The 18,996-nt window shown below is 45.8% G+C and overlaps 1 protein-coding gene and 1 long non-coding RNA gene across 3 annotated transcripts; both read left to right on the plus strand.

The window, feature by feature from the left end:
* Positions 1–249: 249 nt before the first annotated feature.
* Positions 250–11,776, plus strand: CACNG6 (calcium voltage-gated channel auxiliary subunit gamma 6). Of its 2 annotated transcripts, XM_019715932.2 has the most exons (4): positions 251–1,743; positions 5,668–5,742; positions 7,575–7,712; positions 11,062–11,776. In XM_019715932.2, exons 1-4 carry the CDS (start codon positions 1,413–1,415, stop codon positions 11,298–11,300), a joined length of 783 nt encoding a protein of 260 aa, XP_019571491.1. In that variant the 5' UTR covers positions 251–1,412; the 3' UTR covers positions 11,301–11,776. The 2 variants fall into 2 exon arrangements, with proteins under 2 accessions (XP_019571492.1, XP_019571491.1); XM_019715933.2 differs by lacking the exon at positions 7,575–7,712 and having other exon boundaries at positions 250–1,743.
* Positions 11,777–15,814: 4,038 nt separating this feature from the next.
* Positions 15,815–18,501, plus strand: LOC109437007 (uncharacterized). Its single transcript, XR_002136187.2, has 3 exons — positions 15,815–16,002; positions 16,169–16,306; positions 17,207–18,501. It is a non-coding gene; the product is annotated as an uncharacterized LOC109437007 (long non-coding RNA).
* The last annotated feature ends 495 nt before the right edge of the window (positions 18,502–18,996 follow it).

The raw sequence follows: 18,996 nt of genomic DNA on the forward strand, positions 1-18,996 counted from the left end.
CTCCCTGCCCTGCTCCTTCTCTCGCCATTTGGGGATCGGACCCTCAGTTCTGGTGCTTGCCCCTTAAGGAAATAAATGTCCCTTCACGCTCCAGCCGGGTCAGGACCCGGCCCCCAGCCCCTCCCCTGCCCCTTGTCCCTTAAAATACCCGGGATCCCTATGGCAACAGGCGCCGGGCGACAGGTGCGGGTGTTATTTACGGGTCGAGCCCGAAATAGCCCGGAGGGTGGGGGTGGGCGGCTGGGGGCGAGGCCACCGCAAGCGCAGCGCTGGTCCGGCGGCCGGGCAGTCGGCGGTGCGGAGCCTACGGTTCGGAGGATTGCGGAGCTGGGGCCGGCGCGGCGCCCAGGCAGGAGGGCGAAAGGGGTCCCTGCTCAGGAGCGTGGGGTGGGAGGCCTGCGGGAGGCGCCCGGCCTGGAGCTGAGCCTGGAGCGGTCTTGGCCGGGCAGGCCCTGGGAGCCCGGGGGAGGGGGGGCCCAGTGATCCCGAGGGGACACAGAGTCCCTTCCGGGTCCTGGCTGTCCTTTGAATCGCGGGGGACTCTGTCCCCATTTCCTGAGCCTCAGTGAGGACCACAGCCGCTCCGTCTGAGCCCAGTGGGGACCTTAGGTCCCCCTCCTGAGCCCTGGGGGAGCCCTCGTCCCTTTCACTGGGCTTCACTGTGTCCCGCAGCCACCAATCCCCTCTAAGCCCCAGTGCATACTTCTGATCTTTCTTCTCTGAATGGCCAGGGAGACTCTCATCCCCTTTGCCGAAATTCCAGCAGGTCCCCAGCCCCCCTTCTCTGGACTGTGCTGTTCCCTTCTGTAAATGTTGTGGGGTCCTACTGCCTCTCTGAGACCGGGAAGGAATCGCGACTTCCCCAGAGGCTGAGCCCAAAGGAAGCCAGAAGGCTCTCCTCTCAAACACACAGAACCTCAGCTCCCTCTCCTGGGCACCCCAAACAGCCTAGTGGGAGCTCGGATCCCTTCTCCCGGGAAACCAGTTTCCTTATCGTGATCCCCCAGTGCGGACCCCTAGCGGCCCCTCAGAGCTTCAGCGGGCACTCTGTTCTCCTAGCTCTGGAGCCCTCCAGCCCTCTCCTGGGCACCCACGTTCTAGCTCAGGGGACCTTGATTTGCTGCTGGATCCCATCGTCTTTGCTGAGTTTCTGTGGGTACCCCAGGCCCTCCTCTAAACCTCAGAGGGTTCCCTAGCTGGAGGGTCTCCTTTCTTCTCTTCTGAGCCCCAGAGGCGCTCTCGGCGCCCCCATTTGGGGTTCCAGGGAGATTCAGGAATTCCCTTTTTAAAGTCCAGTGGAAACTGAGCCCCTCCCCCCTTCAGGACCCCAGGCGCTTCCCCACCCTCTCCCCGCCCCCGGGAGCACTCTCAGCTCAGCCTCCTTTGCATTGGGCCCGTCCGCCGCCGCCAGGATGATGATGTGGTCTAACTTCTTAATGCAAGAGGAGGACCGGCGAAGGGGGGCGTCTGGCCAGCGGGCTCGAGGGCAGCACAAGTCCGGGCTGTCGCCGGAGCAGGAGGGGAAGATCAAGCTGGCACTGCTGCTGACCGCGGTGGGCGCCACGCTGGCCGTGCTGGCCGTGGGCACCGAGTTCTGGGTGGAACTCAACACCTTCAAGGCCAACGACAGTGCTGTGTGCGACGCTGCCCACCTGGGGCTGTGGAAGATGTGCACCAAGCGACTGTGGCAGGCGGACGTGCCCGTGGGCAGAGAGACGTGCGGCCCCGCAGCGCTACCCGGAGGTGAGGCCGCCCCCAGGGCTTGGACCCGACAGCGAGAGAGCCCGGGTGGGAGAAAACTGTGCCCCAGAAACAGCCTGTGTTGCAGAGAGAGCCTGAGCCCCAGGGAGGGAGCTTACACCCTCAGAAAGAGCCCCAACCTACATCAACCCACGCTTTGCAACAGCCTCTTATCCGGGCACGAACCATACAGAAAGTCTGTAACCCTAGACTAGCCCCTGCCCCAAGACCAGCCTTACTCCTACACTAGCCTGCACCCCTAGAGCCTGTTCCCCAGGCCAGCCTGTGCCCTCAGATCAGCTTGTTCCCCAGGCCAGCCTGTACCCTCAGACCAGCCTGTTCCCCAGGCCAGCCTGTACCCTCAGACCAGCCTGTACCCCCAGACCAGCCTGTACCCCCAGCCCATTCTATGACTTCCAAAACTCCTGTATCTTCAGCACAGCCTGTGATCCCAGACATTTCTGTGTCCCCAGACCAGCCTGTACCCCCAGAGAGAGTCCCTAGAGAAACCTTGTGCCTCCACACATGGCCTAGGCCCTGCGACTTAGCCTGTGATTCCAGACACAGTTGGTGCCCTTAGACAGCCTGTGTACCCCAGAAACGCCCCCACCCTTTGAGACAGCCTGTGCCTGTGTATGTGCCCACACACAGCCTGTGCCTCAAGAAAGAAAGAGTCTGGGTTTGTGCTGTCAGCTTGCTTTTTTCAAACCCTAGACAGCCTGCACTCCCATCCTTTGGGCCCTGGGAGACAGACTGCTTTGACCCCCCAGCCCCAAGTAGAACCCATGCCTGTTTCCACCTACTGATTCCACCAAATCACACCTCTCACCACATACTTCTCAACTCCCTAGGGCAGCCCCCATGCTTCTCCGGAAATGTTCTCCTTCATTAACCATCCCTCTCGCCTCTAAACGCTCAGCCTGGATGCTTCAGACTTCTCATTTTCTCTTACAGACACCCCCACACCCCTCACTTTCCCAAGAGTGGCCCTTTCACCTCTAGCTATGCCAGGGAACCATCCCCTACCTCTCAGTCTCCCTGACAGGATATGCCATGTACTTTGCTTGTAGCAGTGGGACAGCCTGTCCCCCTTGGGAACAGGATCTCATGCTACCTCTACTGACCGGAGGAAACTATCTGATACCCCTCAGGGCCCACTCATGATGTCACATGCTTGATCACCCTTATGGATCTCTAACATACTTTACCGTCCAAAGGGCTCCTATCCCTCTGGGCTCTAGAAGGGACTTCCACCCTCCTTCACTTTTCCAGACGTGGTATTGTACATCTGTGAGGTCCCAAATAGGACAAAGTGGTAGCAAAGTGGCGTGCCAAGCACCCTTTGCTGTTTGAGGTACCCACCCACTTAGCATCCAGGTTAAACATTTACTTCTGCAGATGGGTTAGTTCTCGCCCCTCAGAACCTCAAGCAGGAAGTTCCCAAATTTCTGCAACATGGGATGTTTCAGGAATGTAAATATTAAATGCTTATGTGGTGGCCAGCTCTGTTCTAGGTATGTCACATGCATTAACTCATTAATCCACACAGCAGACCTGTGAGTAGTTATTATTATTCCCATTCTATGGAAGAGAAAAATGAAAAGAAATGTAAGTGGCTCTGTCTAGCAACCAGGCTAGTCATATGGGGTTTGAACCCTGGTCATCTCTGTTCTTAGCAACTACCCTATATTGCATCTCACTGGTCCACAAAGGTGTGCTAAAGGTCCTCACTGCACTGGAGGGGATGACCCACCCCACCTCACTGTATACAAATATGATGGGGTCCCTCACATCCCTCAATATCCCCCTACTGGTCAGAAAGGACTTCAACTTCCTTACAAGGCCATTACCATCATCCCACAATCCTGATCATCTGGAGAATATGTCTCCTTGTTCATTATCAGAAATACCCCATACAGCCTACTGCCTCTTAAAGGACATTCCAAGGGGCTGCAAATGGAATATGCCATATACTCTGAGGTCAGAGACAAGATGTCCTTCATTATTAGTAGCCCAAATGGGATGCCAGACACTCCACACTCTCACACACGATGTACCACACCCACTAGATGGGACTTCACATTTCCCATGTAGATGTGGACCACGTTTCCTCCACTGACTGCTACAAACCCTGTCCTCTTCACTCTGCTACACAAAACATAAGGACTGTCACTGTTCCTGTTGGGACGGCTCATGCCCTCCTTCCCTCAGGCTTCCAGGCAGTGTCCCACACCACCTTGCCTGACTCAGTTTATCTCTTGTCCCTCCACATCCTCCTTCAAGTTGGGAAGTTCCTTCCCACTTCCCCAGACTCCCTCTTATTCTCTACCTCTCTCCTCCCTTTCCATGCCTCAATTTCCCCATCTCTAGAATAAGAGAAAGTTGAACTAGGTGAATTCTGTAGGAAGTTCTTGCTTTCAAATGCAGTTTAGAAAGTGCCTTCAAAAAAAAGTTTAGAGTTTCTTGGACCTCAAGTACACAAATTAAATGAATCATACTCATCAGTTTATGTTACAAAATCATTACCAGTTTTCACAAGATCCTTCTTGTGCTCTATTCAACATTATTCTTTTATTTCATTTCTTCCTGATTCATCTCTCTAATGTGTCGGATATGCAGCCAAGGATATGTCTTTTCCCTTGGAAAATATAGTGTTATTTTATATCTGTAGGTGTTTTAATTTACATAAACGATATTGTGCTACAGATTTTTTCCTCTTTTTGATTTTTTTTTCTCAACACTGTGTTTCTCAAATCTCTCCAAGTTGCTTTCTGATAGTCTTCCAGCTCCCTGTTATTATAAACTGTACTGCAGTGAACGTCACATATGTTCCTGAGTGTGGCTTTGTCTGGATGTATCCCCACACGTGAAAGGGATGGGTTATAGGGTATAAACATACTTCATTTCACAAAGTCTGTCAGAGTGCTTTCCAAAAAGACGAGTACAGGCATACCTGGGAGATACCGTGGGTTCGGTACCCATGCAATAAAGCAAGTCACATGAAGTTTTTGGTTTCCCAGTGCACATAAAAGTTATGTTTATACTATGCTGTAGTCTATTAAGTGTGCAATAACATTATGTCTCAAAAAATCTACATACCTTAATTTAAAAATCCTTTCTTGCTAAAATATGCTAACTATCACCTAAGCCTTCAGTGAGTCGAATTCTTTTTGCTGGTGGCGGGTCTGCCTTGATGTTGATGAAAACGCAATATCATCGAAGCGCAATAAAACGAGGTCTGCCTGTTCCAGTTTATGCTCCCAATGCTGGATAGTATCCTTTCTAATGTTTGCCAGTCTAATTGCTCTCAAGTGGCATCTCTCTGCTGATTTGAGTTGCATTTCTGTGATCCCTGGGGAGGTGGAGCATCTCTTGCTGTGCTTGTGAATTATCCAGGCTTCCTCACCTATGAATTGACTATTCATATCCTTTGCCCGTTTTTCAACTGGGTTACCTCTCTTTTCTTGCTGATCTGCAGTAGTCTTTTGTGTATTACAGACAGGAATCCTTTCTAAGAATCTCTTCTGAATCTGTTCGTCTTCTGTGGCCTATATCTTGGTGTCCTTTGTTGAATAAGGTGATTATCCATTTCTAATTCCACTGGACTCTCAACAAACCTGTATGACGGTGCCAGGAAAGAGACTATTATGTCATTTAATGGACGAAGATTCAGAGACCCCAGAGAGGTCCGTGGCGCACTCATAGCCACAGGTCTGGACCTCAGAGCTCTGGATTGGAATCCCAGCTCCTGGGTCACTGTGTGATAGCAGGTGGCTTTTATTTCTCTGAGCATCATTTTTCTCTTCTGTCTATCAGGGATACTAATGTCATATGTTTTGGCCATTGTGAGCTATGTTAAGTTCAGTCCTGAGCTTACTAGGGACCTCCATGTCCTCACCTCCCTTTTTCTCTCTCCTGCTCCCACAGAAGCCAACTGCACCTATTTCAAATTCTTCACTACGGGGGAGAATGCACGCATTTTCCAGAGAACCACAAAGAAAGGTGAGAGGTTTTCACCTAGTGGTGGGGTGGTGGTGGGGATATGCTGACCATGCTAGAGGAGTTCTTCATAGCGTTGTCCTCTTCTCTGCTTTGCCCTGGGATGGGCTCAGCTTCTATGTCCTGGGAGGTCCCATCTTTAGGGGTGGGGGTGTGTGTGTGGCAGTAGGGTCATGCTCTCCTACCCCAGCTCTGCATTCGCAACAGCTGTGTAACTTTTGGCAAGTCACGGCTCCTCTCTGTGGATGGTACTTTAACACGCCCAAAGTGTGCATCTACCACATGCTAAGCATGGCGCTGGATATTTCATTTACAAGAGCTCCATCCTTGCTACACCCTGCAGACAGGGCTTTTATCTTAACTTTCCAGATGAGAAAACAGAAGCCCACAAATGGTTAAATTTATTTTCCCCAGGAAGTAGAGAGGCAGAGGCAGGATTCAAACCCAAGTAATTCTGACTCTAAAGTAACACTGTCCTATAGAATCTTCCGTGACAATGGAAACATTCTATGTCTACTTGACCAATATGCTGGCCATTAGCCTCATGAAGCTGCTGAGCACTTGGAATATGGCAGGTGCAACTGAGGACCTGAGTTTTAAGTTTTGTTTAATTTAAATCCATTTAAAATGAAAAGGCCACATGTGGGTAGTGGCTACCACACTGGACAAGGCAGCTATAAAGACTTTACCCTTTCTACTCTAATCGCAGCCTCTCTGTCACCCCGGTACCTCAATATCCCCACCTGTAAGGGAACTGTGATCATGTCATGACCCTTATTTGATTGAATGAGATGTTGCAGCTAAGACATACAATATGGTACCTGTCACACAGTAGGTCCATAATAAACAGTGTTTCCTTACCCTCTCCACTCCTCTCCCTCTTGTCTTGGAGCTAAGTGAGCTTGGGCAAGTCACCGCGCTCCTCTGGGATAGTGAAATAATCATAGACCATTGTCGTGTGGCATATCAGGCGGGGTCTCAGCTCCCGCTCCCCACATAAGAACGCAGGATATGGTGAGGCCAAAAAGGAGCACCCAGGGAGCCACAGATGGGGGAGTCATACCACTATATTCTCGCTGGCGGCATCCGCCTCTCGCAACCCGTGCTTGCTGGCTCAGCCACCATCTTCTTACTAGCCCCCATTTTTTGCTAGTGTAGCCACAGCAGTTACATTAGTGGCCAATGGCTCACTGGTTACAGCTGATGGCCATCCAATCACAGTTGATGGCCATTTACTGCCTGAGCCAGCAGTTTTCCACGTGAGGCTGAGAGCCTGGAAACTGCACTCCTGGCTCTGTCCCCACAACCATGCATATAGAACAGCTCCTGGGTACCGGGGGCTGCACTGGACATTTTACACATGTGATTTCTAATCCTCACAGCAGCCTAAACAAATAGAGGTTTTGATCCTGATTTTGTAGAGGAGGAAACTGAGGCTCAGAGAGGTTCAGTGACTTTAACAGAGTCTTCCAGCTAGGAAGAGGCTGGGGAGAACTCTGACATGGGTCATTCCACTGTAACATACCATGGTCTTTGCCTCCCATTCCTCATCTGTAAATAAATGGTGACCAGATCGTAAGTAATCATTGGTAGTTCCCGTCGCCTTCTAATCTTGGCTGTCTTCTCTTTGCTCTGTGACTTTAGACAAATAACTGTCCCTCTCTGAGTCTTACTTCCTTCAACAGTATAAACGAAATATTGGACTGGATGATCTTCTACCTGAAAATTCTTCTCTAGTCCTGAATCTTCCATCTTCTTGGTTCCGGGTCCTTGTAGGGGAGCTCTCCCTGCTCCCTATGTCCCATGTGCTCTATTTCTTCCCTTTCTCCTCGCAGAGGTGAATCTGGCAGCTGCAGTGGTAGCAGTGGTAGGCCTGGTATTCATGGCCCTGGGATGCCTTTGTGTCATCATGGTGCTCAGCAAAGGTGCAGAGTCCCTGCTCCGAGTTGGAGCTGTCTGCTTTGGCCTCTCAGGTGAGGGTTGAGAGTCTGGAGACTGAGGCCATTGCATGCTGAGAGGTGGGATCTCCAAGCACTGTGCATGCTTAGAGGTATGGTCAAGTGCTATTGCATGCTGGGGGTAGGGTCTCCAAGCATTGCTGCATGCTAGTAGGTGGGATCTCAAGCACTGTTCCATGCTGGGAAGCACAAAGGCTGTAGTAGGCTCAAATATGAGAGGGTTCTAAGCCCTGTTGTGGGCAGGGAATTGGAGGGTCTCCAAACATTCTTTTAGGTTTGGACCTGGGGTCTGCAAGAACTGTTGCATTCTTGCAGTTGTGGGTCCAAAAAATGCTGCATCTTGTAGTTTTCACTGGACCATTTTTTTTTTTTAAACATGGATAGAAAGGTCATCAATTATACATATATTCATTTGTTAGGGCCGCCATAACAAAGTACCACAGACTGGGGAGCTTAAACAGCAGAAATGTATTTTCTCATAGTTCTGGAAGCTGGAAGTCCAAGATCTAGGTGTTGGTAGGGCTGGTTCTTCCTGACGCCTCTTTCCTTGGCTTGTAGATGGCAGTTTTCACCCTGTGTCCTCACATGGCTTTCCTCTGTCTCCTAATCTCCTCTTCTTGTAAGTGCACAAGCCATATTGGATTAGAGCCCACTAATGACCTCATTTTAATTTAATGATTTCTTTAATGACCGTGTCTCCAAATATACTGTATTTTGCAGTGTATAATGTGCACCCACATTTTTGGCCCAAACTTTCAGGGAAAAACATCTTTCGTTTTAATTTTTTTATTTAAATTTTTATTTGTTTTAATTTAGGCACTTGTTTTTTGTATCATAAAGGAATTTTAGCATTTATTTTTTAACATATTATAGTACACGAAATTTTATGTAACAAATAGTTACAAAACACAAGAACAGAGACAAGGTACAAGAAATTTTTATGTACTGGTAATTTACGCTTTTTACTCATCATAGAAGGTCGAGAACTCTTCATTGTTGCAAGTTCGTCATAAGTTCAACAAAACTGATATCGTATTCCAGGTATTATTTTGCATATGGATATCGTTATTGATTTCTAGAGTTACACTTTTAACTCATAAGCATATATAAAAGGATTAAAAACATTTATATAGAAACAGAATTAGTACTACCCATGTATAATGCACATCCTTATTTTCCCCTCACAAATTTGGGCAAACAAGTGCACATTATACACGGCAAAATGTGGTGTGTATATTCTGAGGCACAGGAAGTTAGGTCCCAACACATGAACTTTGGGGAGGACACAACTCAGCCTACAATAATACATTTACCTGATTATTGTCCATTTTTCCTTCCAGGACCAAGCACCAGGAGAACAGGGCCTTTGTTAGTCTCATTTATATATTTTATGTATATTTTATAATGAGAGTTCAGTTAAAATCTGTTGAATGAATGAAAGATGCATGAGTTAACAGAAGAATAGAGGGCACTGGATAAGGTCTCCTTCTCTTCCAGATGTTTTTGCACCTCCAGTGCCCTAACGCTGAGCTGTGTGAGGCTCATAGAGGAGCCATTGAACTATGGTACACAAACTCCAGGCTGCATTCTTCAGGCCCCTGATTAAAAACCGTGGGCGAACTGGAGTGCAAGGAGGAAGGATGCTCAGGGACTGAGGATAAGGCCAGACTCCAGGGTCTGAGACGGGGGTAGCTAGGATCCATGACCATAGGTGACCATCACATGGTCCTATGTGATCTGACCCCTGCCCACCTCTGCACTTCCATTGCCCATTACTCTCTCCCTGCTCTCTCTCTTTGCTCTGGCACACTGACCTTTCTTTTCCTCAGACACACTATACTCCATCCTACCACAGACCTTTGTAGCAGCCATCACTTCTGGTTGCAACAACCGTCGCTAATTTTGTGCATGGCTGGCTTCTTTTCATCCTTCAGGTCTCAGCTGAAATGGTTTTTCCTAAGGATGCCATCTAAAGTCCCCACCCTGGATGTCACTCCCTTTCCCATCACCCTGTTTTTATCTCCTTCCTAGCATGTGTCACTCTCTGAAATTCTCTTGTCTGCTCGTGTGTTTACCTGGCAGCCTGTAGGCCAGCGATGGCCCATAACATACTCTCATTGGTAGGCAATATGTAAAGATTTCTCTGAGCCAATATTTAAAGGTTGGGTGAATTCCTATAAAAGTCATCATCATTTTAAAATGTTGTCTATTCATGACAAATCAGATGTGGCAAATGAGGTCCCCATTTTTGAAGGGCTGCAGTTGGCTGGAGCTGGGTTCTGTTTGCTCTGTCACTGTTCTCACCACACCCACCTGCTTCATTATTTATACTTTCTCATCGCCTCCTGTAGGCATTTGAGTATTTCGGACCTTGGTTTATTTGTTTGCTATCTGTCTCCTCCATGAGGTTACGTTTTTTGTCTGTCTTGTTCTTTTTTTTTTTTCTTTTTTTTTCTTTTTATTACACCAGCATTACAACTTGGCTTAACTGCCTTTGTTTTCATTTTGTGATCCATCTTTTCCACCCCCAACTTTGATGGATAGAAATTGTATATATTTAAAATATACAACATGATGTTTTGGTATACATATACATCATAAAATGATCACCTCAATTAAGCTAGATGATGTCACATGGTTAACTTTTATTGTGTGTGGTGAGAGCACTTAAGATTTATTCTCAGCAAATTTCAAGCATAGCACAGTGTTGTTAACTATGGTCACCATGCTGTACGTCAGACCCCCAAAACTTACTCATCCTGTAACAGGAAGTTTGTGCCCTTTGATCAGCATCTCCCCATTTCCCCCACACAGCCCCTGGCAACCACCATTCTACTCTGTGTTTCTTTGAATTTGACTATTTTAGATTCCACTATCACTCTTTACAATAGCCTTGATGAAGTCTTATTTTGACTTTTGCGATTCTGAGTTTCTGGGTTTTCTTTTATTTAAGCAGTAAAATACATATAACATAAAATTTACCATTTTCAAGTGTCCAGTTTTGTGGCATTAAGTACATTCACATTGTTGTGCAACCATCACCACCATCCAGAACTGACCCTCTGTCCCCATTAAACATGAATTCCCATTCCCCTCCCACAGCCTGGGGCATGCACCATCCAGCCTTCTGTCTCTCACAATCTGAGTCTTGTTCCTTCTGTCTCTCCAGCTTCCCAAACTGTACCTGTCATACAGTATATAGTGCTTAGTAAGTAGTTGTTGAATGAATGAATGAGGGGATGCATGGGGTCCCCCAGGTTTTTTGCTTGAGGAGCATGTGATGGGGTGTATTGGGGGAGATGCTCAGAACCAAGTTGGGGTCCCCAAGGGTCCGAGTGCCATGTGTGTGCTCCTTCTCCAACAGGCCTGCTGCTCCTGGTCAGCCTGGAGGTGTTCCGGCATTCTGTGCGAGCCCTGCTGCAGAGAGTCAGCCCGGAGCCTCCCCCAGCCCCAGCCCTGACCTACGAGTACTCCTGGTCTCTGGCCTGTGGTGTGGGGGCCGGCCTGGTCCTGATGCTGGGAGGTGGCTGCTTGCTCCTGCTCACCCTGCCGCCCTGGCCCTGGGGCTCACTCTGTCCCAAGCAGGGGCACAGGGCCACCTAGAGCCACTGTTGTGCTTTCTCTAAGCTCCTTCCAAACCCTTCTTTCTCCACTATCCTCTCAAAATCTTTTGCCCCACGTCCTGGAGAAAGTGGGTTCTCCCTCCCTCTCTGGGGCCCACGTTGTTTGCACAACCTGCCTCTTGTGTCCTTATCTTTTCCTGCTGTAAATATGTGTATTTCAGTGGCTGAATTGGGGTCGCTTGGGGGTGGGATGGGGAGAGGCTTTTTGCAAACGAGGGTCCCCAGGGAAGGCTGGCAAGGACCTGATGGGGTAACAAGGGATGGGGGAAGATTAAGTCAAGGGGTGTTGGGAGGGAATTGGACCTATTCATTTGTCAGATCTGGATGCATTGACTTGTGGGAGAGACTACTTCTGACTAATCTGAAATTTGGGGAAATGGGAGAGTGGGGGGGGGGAGAATGTCTGGGTCTGACCTTGCTGTGGTCTGTTTTGGGATTAAAGGTTTGGAAATTTAACAACTTTGATTTGGAGTCCATTTGTGATGTGATTGTGCATTCTGGGGTAGAGAAAAATGACCCCCTGTGCTCCCCAGAAACATGCTGCATGCTACTTATCAGCCCCCAAGTCACATGTCAATGAACCCACAGAGTGTGAGGGAAAACTGAATCATTATGAATGCAAACTTTGTTATGGGTTGAATGTGTCCCTTCCAAAAAGATATGTTGGTGTCCCTACCCCCAAGACCTTGGAATGTGACCTTATTTGGATACTGGGTCTTTACAGAGGTAACCAAGTGAAAATGAGGTCATTAGGGTGGGTCCTAATCCAATCTGACTGGTGTCCTTACAAGAAGAGGAGATTAGGACAGAGACCCGCACAGAGGGAAGAGATACAGGAAGAAGACAGCATCTACAGCCCAAGGAGAGAGGCCTGGCACAGGTTTTCCTTCAGAGCCATCAGAAGGAACCAGCCCTGTGACACCTTGATATCAGACTTCCAGCCTGAGATCCATGAGAAAATAAATTTCTGTTGTTTAAATCACCCAATCCGAAGTATTTTGTTATGGCAGCCCAAGCAGACTAATACAGATTTTAGTATTGGAAAATGGGGTGCTATATACCAAATACCAAAAAATGTGGATGTGGCATTGGAATTGGGGAGTAGGTAGGGGCAGGAGGAGTTTTGAGGTGCATGATGGGAAAAGCCCAGATTGTCTTGACAAGACTGTGGTAAGAATATGGACATGGAAGGAAATTCTGAGGAGGGCTCAGAAAGAAACGAGGAGAGCTGTAGAGACCGTGTCTGTTATCGTACAGAACACATTTATCGTGTGAGCATAATGTTCGTAGAAGCAGGAATAACAGCACTCACAGTTACCAGTTAACTGTGATGAGCGCCTTGTGACGGGTGTTCCGAGTCCGTCAGGCCCAAGGGCCTGCCTCCTCCCTCATGAAGACTGATGTATGTATTTCAACTCAGAAATCACAAATGGAACGAATTTTTCCATTAGATAGGTATCACTGAAGACGACCTGTTATCTCTCAAAGGCCAAAGTCTCTTAAACATTGAAAAATATTTAAAATATGGACTATGTGCTGGTTTATGAATACAAACGTATTCATATTCTGAGTTCAATCCTCTTCAAAGTTCTATAATTATAAATTATAAATATAATTATATAGAATATTATATAGAATATAGAATGTCATACATTATATTATATTATTACACCAGTATTATAATAGTATATAATTATTATCAACAGATTATTACATCAATATTTCAGATATATCAGTATATTCTCTTAAGCATTTCTATATTTAATTAAGTTATAAATGCAATTATTTGTTATATATAATTTAACATCAGATATAATAATCTTTATATAAGACATTATATTATATTAATATCCTATAATATATAAATATTATAGCATTCATATTACATATATGTAACAATATTTATACAATATAACATTGTATTATATAAATGTTATAATATTATGATATAACATGTTACATAATATTTACATATTATATCATATTGTATTATAACGTATTGTTATATTACATAGATATTAAAACATATTACATAAATATTATAACATTTATAATGTAGTTATAAATCGTCCCAGGGTTGCAAGTGGCTTCCTCTCCGAGGAGATCATTTTGAACCTAGGAAACGTGAGGATCCCTTTTGCGCCTGTCTCAAGTTCAGTGCTGAGTCTTTGGCAGGACACTCTTTTCATTTCTTATGCACTAAAGTCAGCATTGTGCTGAGGACCCTGAGGGGAGAGAGCTGGGGATGTGTGTTCACTTCTTCATTGAACAAGTAGAGGCTGCGTATGGCAGGGGTTGAGAATGTGGGCTGTGAACACAGTGTAAAACCTGGTTTCACATTGCACAGCTGGAACAACTTGCTTCATTTCTTTGTGCCTCTGTTTCTTCCTGACTTTCGAGAGCTCATCGCAGTACTTACCTCCTATAGTCCTTGTGAAGAGTAAGTGCCCTAATAATCCCTGCAAAGCTCCAGAAAATTGTCTGGCGCATGGTCATAACTCCATCAGTCTTGCTGCTATTATTATTTATCAAGTGGCACTTTGGGCTCTGCATACAGTAGAGAATCAAAAGGGACCCCCGATGAGCTGACAGTGTGGTGATGGAAACAGATATTAATCACATAATCACACTAATGAATGTGTAATTATAAACTGAGATAAGTGCTAGGAACAGGGATCGTCAACAATTTATTTTTCTACTTGACTTTGTGCCCAGCCAGCTCAGGGAAGCCCCAAGAGATGTCTGCCCGGGGAGGGGCCTCTGCTCTTGGGGGAATGGCTCTTTGTCCAGTGGGGTTTTCCCTGAGCGTCCTCTTTCCTAGCCGGGATATTTATGGACTTCCCAGAAGTGGGAGAAGGGAGTAGAGACCGCTCAAAGACAAATAGCTGGAATCGCATACTACTATGAGATATTTTTAAACATGCATCTGTTCACCTTATTTTTCGAAGTGAAGGAAAATAGACACTTCTTTTTTTATAATTTTTTTCCATTACAGTGACATACAATATAATATTAGTTTCAGATGTACAACATAGTGACTAGACATTTATAAAACTTACGAAGTGATCCCCCAGGTAAGTCTGTACCCACCTGACACTATACATAGTTATTACCATATTATTGACTATGTTCCCTGTGCTGTACTTTAGAGCCCTGTGACTGTTTTTAAAACTGCCAGTTTGTACTAAAATAGCCGCGTCTTGAAATCTACAACCCTTCTTTTCCTTTTTCTATACACTTTAAAACTTTTTTGAACATAATTGCAAACTAATAGAGAAGTTGCAAGAGTCAAAACAGTACACTGAAGACCCACATGCTCTTTACTCAGATCCACCAATTGTTAACATTTTACCCCACATCAAAGTGTGTCTTTTTAAAATTCAACTTTTATTTTTAAATGTGAAATGCATCATATATGCAAAAGAGTGTTTAAAGCCCAACATCCTATTTAAATAAGTCAAATCAAAACCACTCATTTTCTCAGCTAAGAAAAAGAACAAGTATCTTGGAAGCTGCTGCTATGTCCCTCGCCGACATCCCCACCTCAACATACAACTCTGATACATAACCAACCACAGCCCGAATTTTGAACAAATCATTCTCTTGCTTTTCCTTACAGTTTTACAAACTATAATTCTATTATTTTTTAAAAGTGTTTCATTTGGCTTATCTTTGAATTTCATGTAAATAGAATCTTACTGTATATATTTTTCTGTGTAATGTTTGTCGTTTTTTTTTCTAAGCCCAGAGAAGAAGATTGAAACTCCTGGCCAGAGGGCTGGATAAGACCCACAGACACGTTTTTGTCTTTTCCTTCACAATGTTTGCAAAGTTATTTAGTTAAATTCATGTAATGTAAAATTAACCATTAACCATTTTAACTGAACAATTCAGTGGCATTTAGTACATTTAGCACATTCACAATGCTATGCAACCATCACCTCTATGTAATTTCAAGAAGACATTTTCATCACCCCAAAAGGAAATCCCATACCCATCAAACCATTACTCTCCATTGTCCCCTCCTCACAGCCCCCAACAACCGCTCATCTGCTTTTTGTCTCTATGGATTTATCTCTTCTGGATGTTTCATATAATTGAAAACAGGTGTTCAGACAAATACTTTCACGTGAATGTTCCTAACAGCACTATTCACATAGCCCAACGAGAGAACAACTCAGATGTCCATCATCGGATGAATGGCTAAATCAAATGGGGTGTATCCATACAATTGGAATATTATTGGTCCACAGAAAGGAATGAGGTACATGCATCATTGTGGATAAACCTCGAAAACAAATTGATTTTTGAGTTAATGTCCCATCTTTAAACATCAGAAGATTTTCCCATCAAAATCTGGGTTTCCAGGTTCCGTTGAAAAAATTGCAACTGGCAACATGGTAGCCATAATTAATTGCCTATGCAGAGAGGGTGCTGCTCCTGGAGTGCTGTGGGGCCCACGCTCCAACGAAGAGTGTGGTGAGGATGCCCATTTCTCACTTCGATCTTCAAGAGGGGAAAAGCTTCAAAGGACCACTCCGAGTACTTAACATGGGTTGAGGGGTCGGGCCCGGAGAAGCATGGGATCCGGCTCGTTTGAAACATCTCAAGGGCTCAAGATTGTGGCTGACAGCTCTGAAGACACTCAGGGACAACCTGGAGAGAGGAGAGGGAGGGGGGAGGTAGGAAGGATGGAGAGGGAGGGGAAGAGGGGGAGAGAAGAAGAAGAGGAGGGGGAGGGGGAGAGGAAAGGGTAGGAAGAGAAGGCGAGAGGGAGGGAGGCAGAGAGAGGGAGAAAAAGAGGGAGAGAGAGAAAATGAATCAGGTGTCTTATATCCTTTCCATTAGCGCCACCTGGAGGTGGTAGGTGAACCCTGCAGAGAAGTTGGAAATGAACTGATGGACCCCCACAGATTGAGTCAGTCGTCCTGGGTGACTAACTGGAGAAGACGCATTTACAGGCGTCGAGAATTATAATAATTGCAGGTGAGAGACTTCAGGCTTGAGAGAGATGGGGAGGAGGAGTAGAAGCTCCAGTTGGGGAAAAAACCAAAAGCTGACCATGTCCACTGCAGCTGCAGGCAACCTGCCAAAAACATTTCCTGCCCATGTGACTAAAGAGAAAACACACACCACAGTGACTGTAAGTCTTTAAAGGTCATAAGACTTACCTTAGGTGTCCCCAAAAGGCACAGGTAGACTCATGAGGTGGGTGTAATAAGGGAATGGAGGATAAGGGAAAAAAGTTGTTTTCTGAATCACTGTAATTATCATACCTACATCTTTACAACGCACATGCTTACAATTAGGGTGACCAACTCGTTCAGATTTTACCGGGACATTCTCAGTTTTAGCCCTAAAATTTCTGGAAATTTCTCATTCTCACATCCTGGGAATCCCCCCCATCCCAGAAAAATTGGGAGTTAGTCATACAGGTCACAGCAACCCTGTACCCGTTTATGACGAGGACATAGAGTCCCAGAGATTTTAAGAAGTCTTCCCAAGCTCACATAACTCCCAACTTACATCTGACACTGTCTGAGAACAACGGCCTCTCGTTCCTTCAGTAATTCTTGGCCTGTTCTCCGCATAGCCCATGTGGACGGCACAAGTTAAGAAAACAAAACTGGACGGCACTCGGTACTGCATTCGTGATTTCAGAAAATAAATAGTCAGGGATCCCTTCGCTCAAATTAAACACCACTATAGTAATTTAAGGAGGATGAGTACTAGAATGGATGTCCATGAACAATTTCTATCAGGGTCATCGGTTTTAATAATACTTGTCAAGACTCTGGATCAAAACAGAATCCCTTCTCAAAGTAGCTTAGACACAAAGGACTTTTTTTGGGATTTGTGTTTTGTTTTCTTTTGTTTTTGGTGCAGAGGGTTCCAAGAATGATTGAACAAGAAAGCTGCAAGGAGCGAAGGGAGGCTGAGTTTTGGAAGCAATTAGAACCAAGAAAACAGGAGCTGAAGGCACTATCACTCCCATCTCCTTTCCCAGATGCTGTCTGAGTCATCTTCGTGTTTCTTCCTCCATATGGTGAGACAGACAGATGGTTGCCAAGAGCTCCCAAGTTTTAGAGAGAATGACTTCTGTGGCAAGAGGACAGAGATAGTGCACTCCCACTTTGCTACTCCTCAATGTGACCTTGTTAACCTCGTGCTGGTGAGGAGAGGAGAGCAAGTGGATTCCTGCTCAGATGTGCCATTCCTGGGAGCTTCGGGCTGAAGTGAGATGCTAACACCACCAGCCTCATGGGTGTGCATCCAGTGCAAATGGGACCTCGCATTCAGAAGGGGAGCCTGTGTTTGGGGTTTAATGCTCAGCAGTTGTCACCTTGAAGTTGTTAATCATTTATCTTTGTATCTGTGTTTTGTTAATGAATTCTGGTAGGACAATGGAGCATATGCGGGGGCTTGGAGCTGGGTTTATGCATGGCCTTGCCTCCTGCTCCCTCCCCACTTCCCTAGATTAATCTGTTCCAGCCACTGAAACAAAATACTACAGACCCTGCGGCTTAAACAGAAATTTATTTTCTCCCAATTCTGGAGGCTGGAAGTCTTGAGATCCAGCAGGTTTGATTCCTTCTGTCCCATGCCTCTCTCCAGACTCAGAGAAACAAAGAAAGTGGGAGAATCCAGGACAGGCCAGGGCCCAAGACTCAAGAGGTCTCTTTGCTCTTGGCGCCCTGTACCCCCTTCTCAACCCAGAGTCCTTCACTGAATTTCTGATGTGACTCAGGCTGCAAAAGCAAAACCACAGGGTGCAAAGCTCCACACAAAACAGGCCCCATCCAAGTTGTACAACCAGCTGGAACTGTTTCCAAAGAGATAATGTTGCCCCACCCCCCCAGCAAAACCATATCCTACGTGCTTGGATGTGGATGGATGACCCCAGAGGCTTAGCAGGTCAAAGACAGAAAGGACCCCAGAAACCAGTCCTGTTTGTTTGCCACTTTTACAGATCCAGGAACTGAGAAAGGGACAAAAAAAGTCTTCCCGTGCACCCTAGCACACATATTCTTAGTTTAAATTAAATTCTTCTGGTAATTTGTTCAGATTTCAAAAATCACTGTTCTAGAACACGGGTTGGCCAACTACCGTGTTTCCTCAAAAATAAGACCTAGCTGGACAATCAGCTCTAATGTGTCTTTTGGAGCAAAAATTAATATAAAACCAGGTATTATATTATATTATATTATGTAATTATATAATATTATATATATAATTGTATTATATTATATATTATAATTATGTTATCGACCCGGTCTTATATTATAGTAAAATAAGACTGGGTCTTATATTAATTTTTGCTCCAAAAAGGTCCGGCCAGGTCTTATTTTTGGGGAAGCACAGTATGGACCACCACTTGTGTTTGTATAATAAATAAAGGTTTATTAGAACACAGCTGCACCTACTTGTTCACATAACAGCCACAGCTGCCTTCCTGCTGCAAAAGCGTAGTTGAGTAGTCTCAACAGAGACCCTATGGCCTACAGAAGCTGGAAATGTTACTCTCTGCTCCTTTTCAGAAAAAGTTTGCTGAGCTCTGGTCTAGGAGTCAGCAGGCACCTGGGTTTTAGATCGGTTCTGCCACTGTTAATGGTAAGACTTTGGAAAATTATTCCCTTTGATTCTAACCATCTGATTTCCCTTTTGCTTTTTCTCTG

Source organism: Rhinolophus sinicus, linkage group LG11, assembly GCF_036562045.2.
Source record: "Rhinolophus sinicus isolate RSC01 linkage group LG11, ASM3656204v1, whole genome shotgun sequence".
Lineage (NCBI taxonomy): Eukaryota > Metazoa > Chordata > Mammalia > Chiroptera > Rhinolophidae > Rhinolophus > Rhinolophus sinicus.

Excerpts from the sequence above, each read along its gene's own strand:
- CACNG6 (XM_019715932.2), top strand. The coding sequence starts at position 1,413 with ATGATGATGTGGTCTAACTTCTTAATGCAAGAGGAGGACCGGCGAAGG. Across the intron at positions 5,743-7,574 it reads CCAGAGAACCACAAAGAAAG|AGGTGAATCTGGCAGCTGCA; the intron begins GTGAGAGGTTTT and ends TTCTCCTCGCAG. Across the intron at positions 7,713-11,061 it reads TGTCTGCTTTGGCCTCTCAG|GCCTGCTGCTCCTGGTCAGC; the intron begins GTGAGGGTTGAG and ends CTTCTCCAACAG.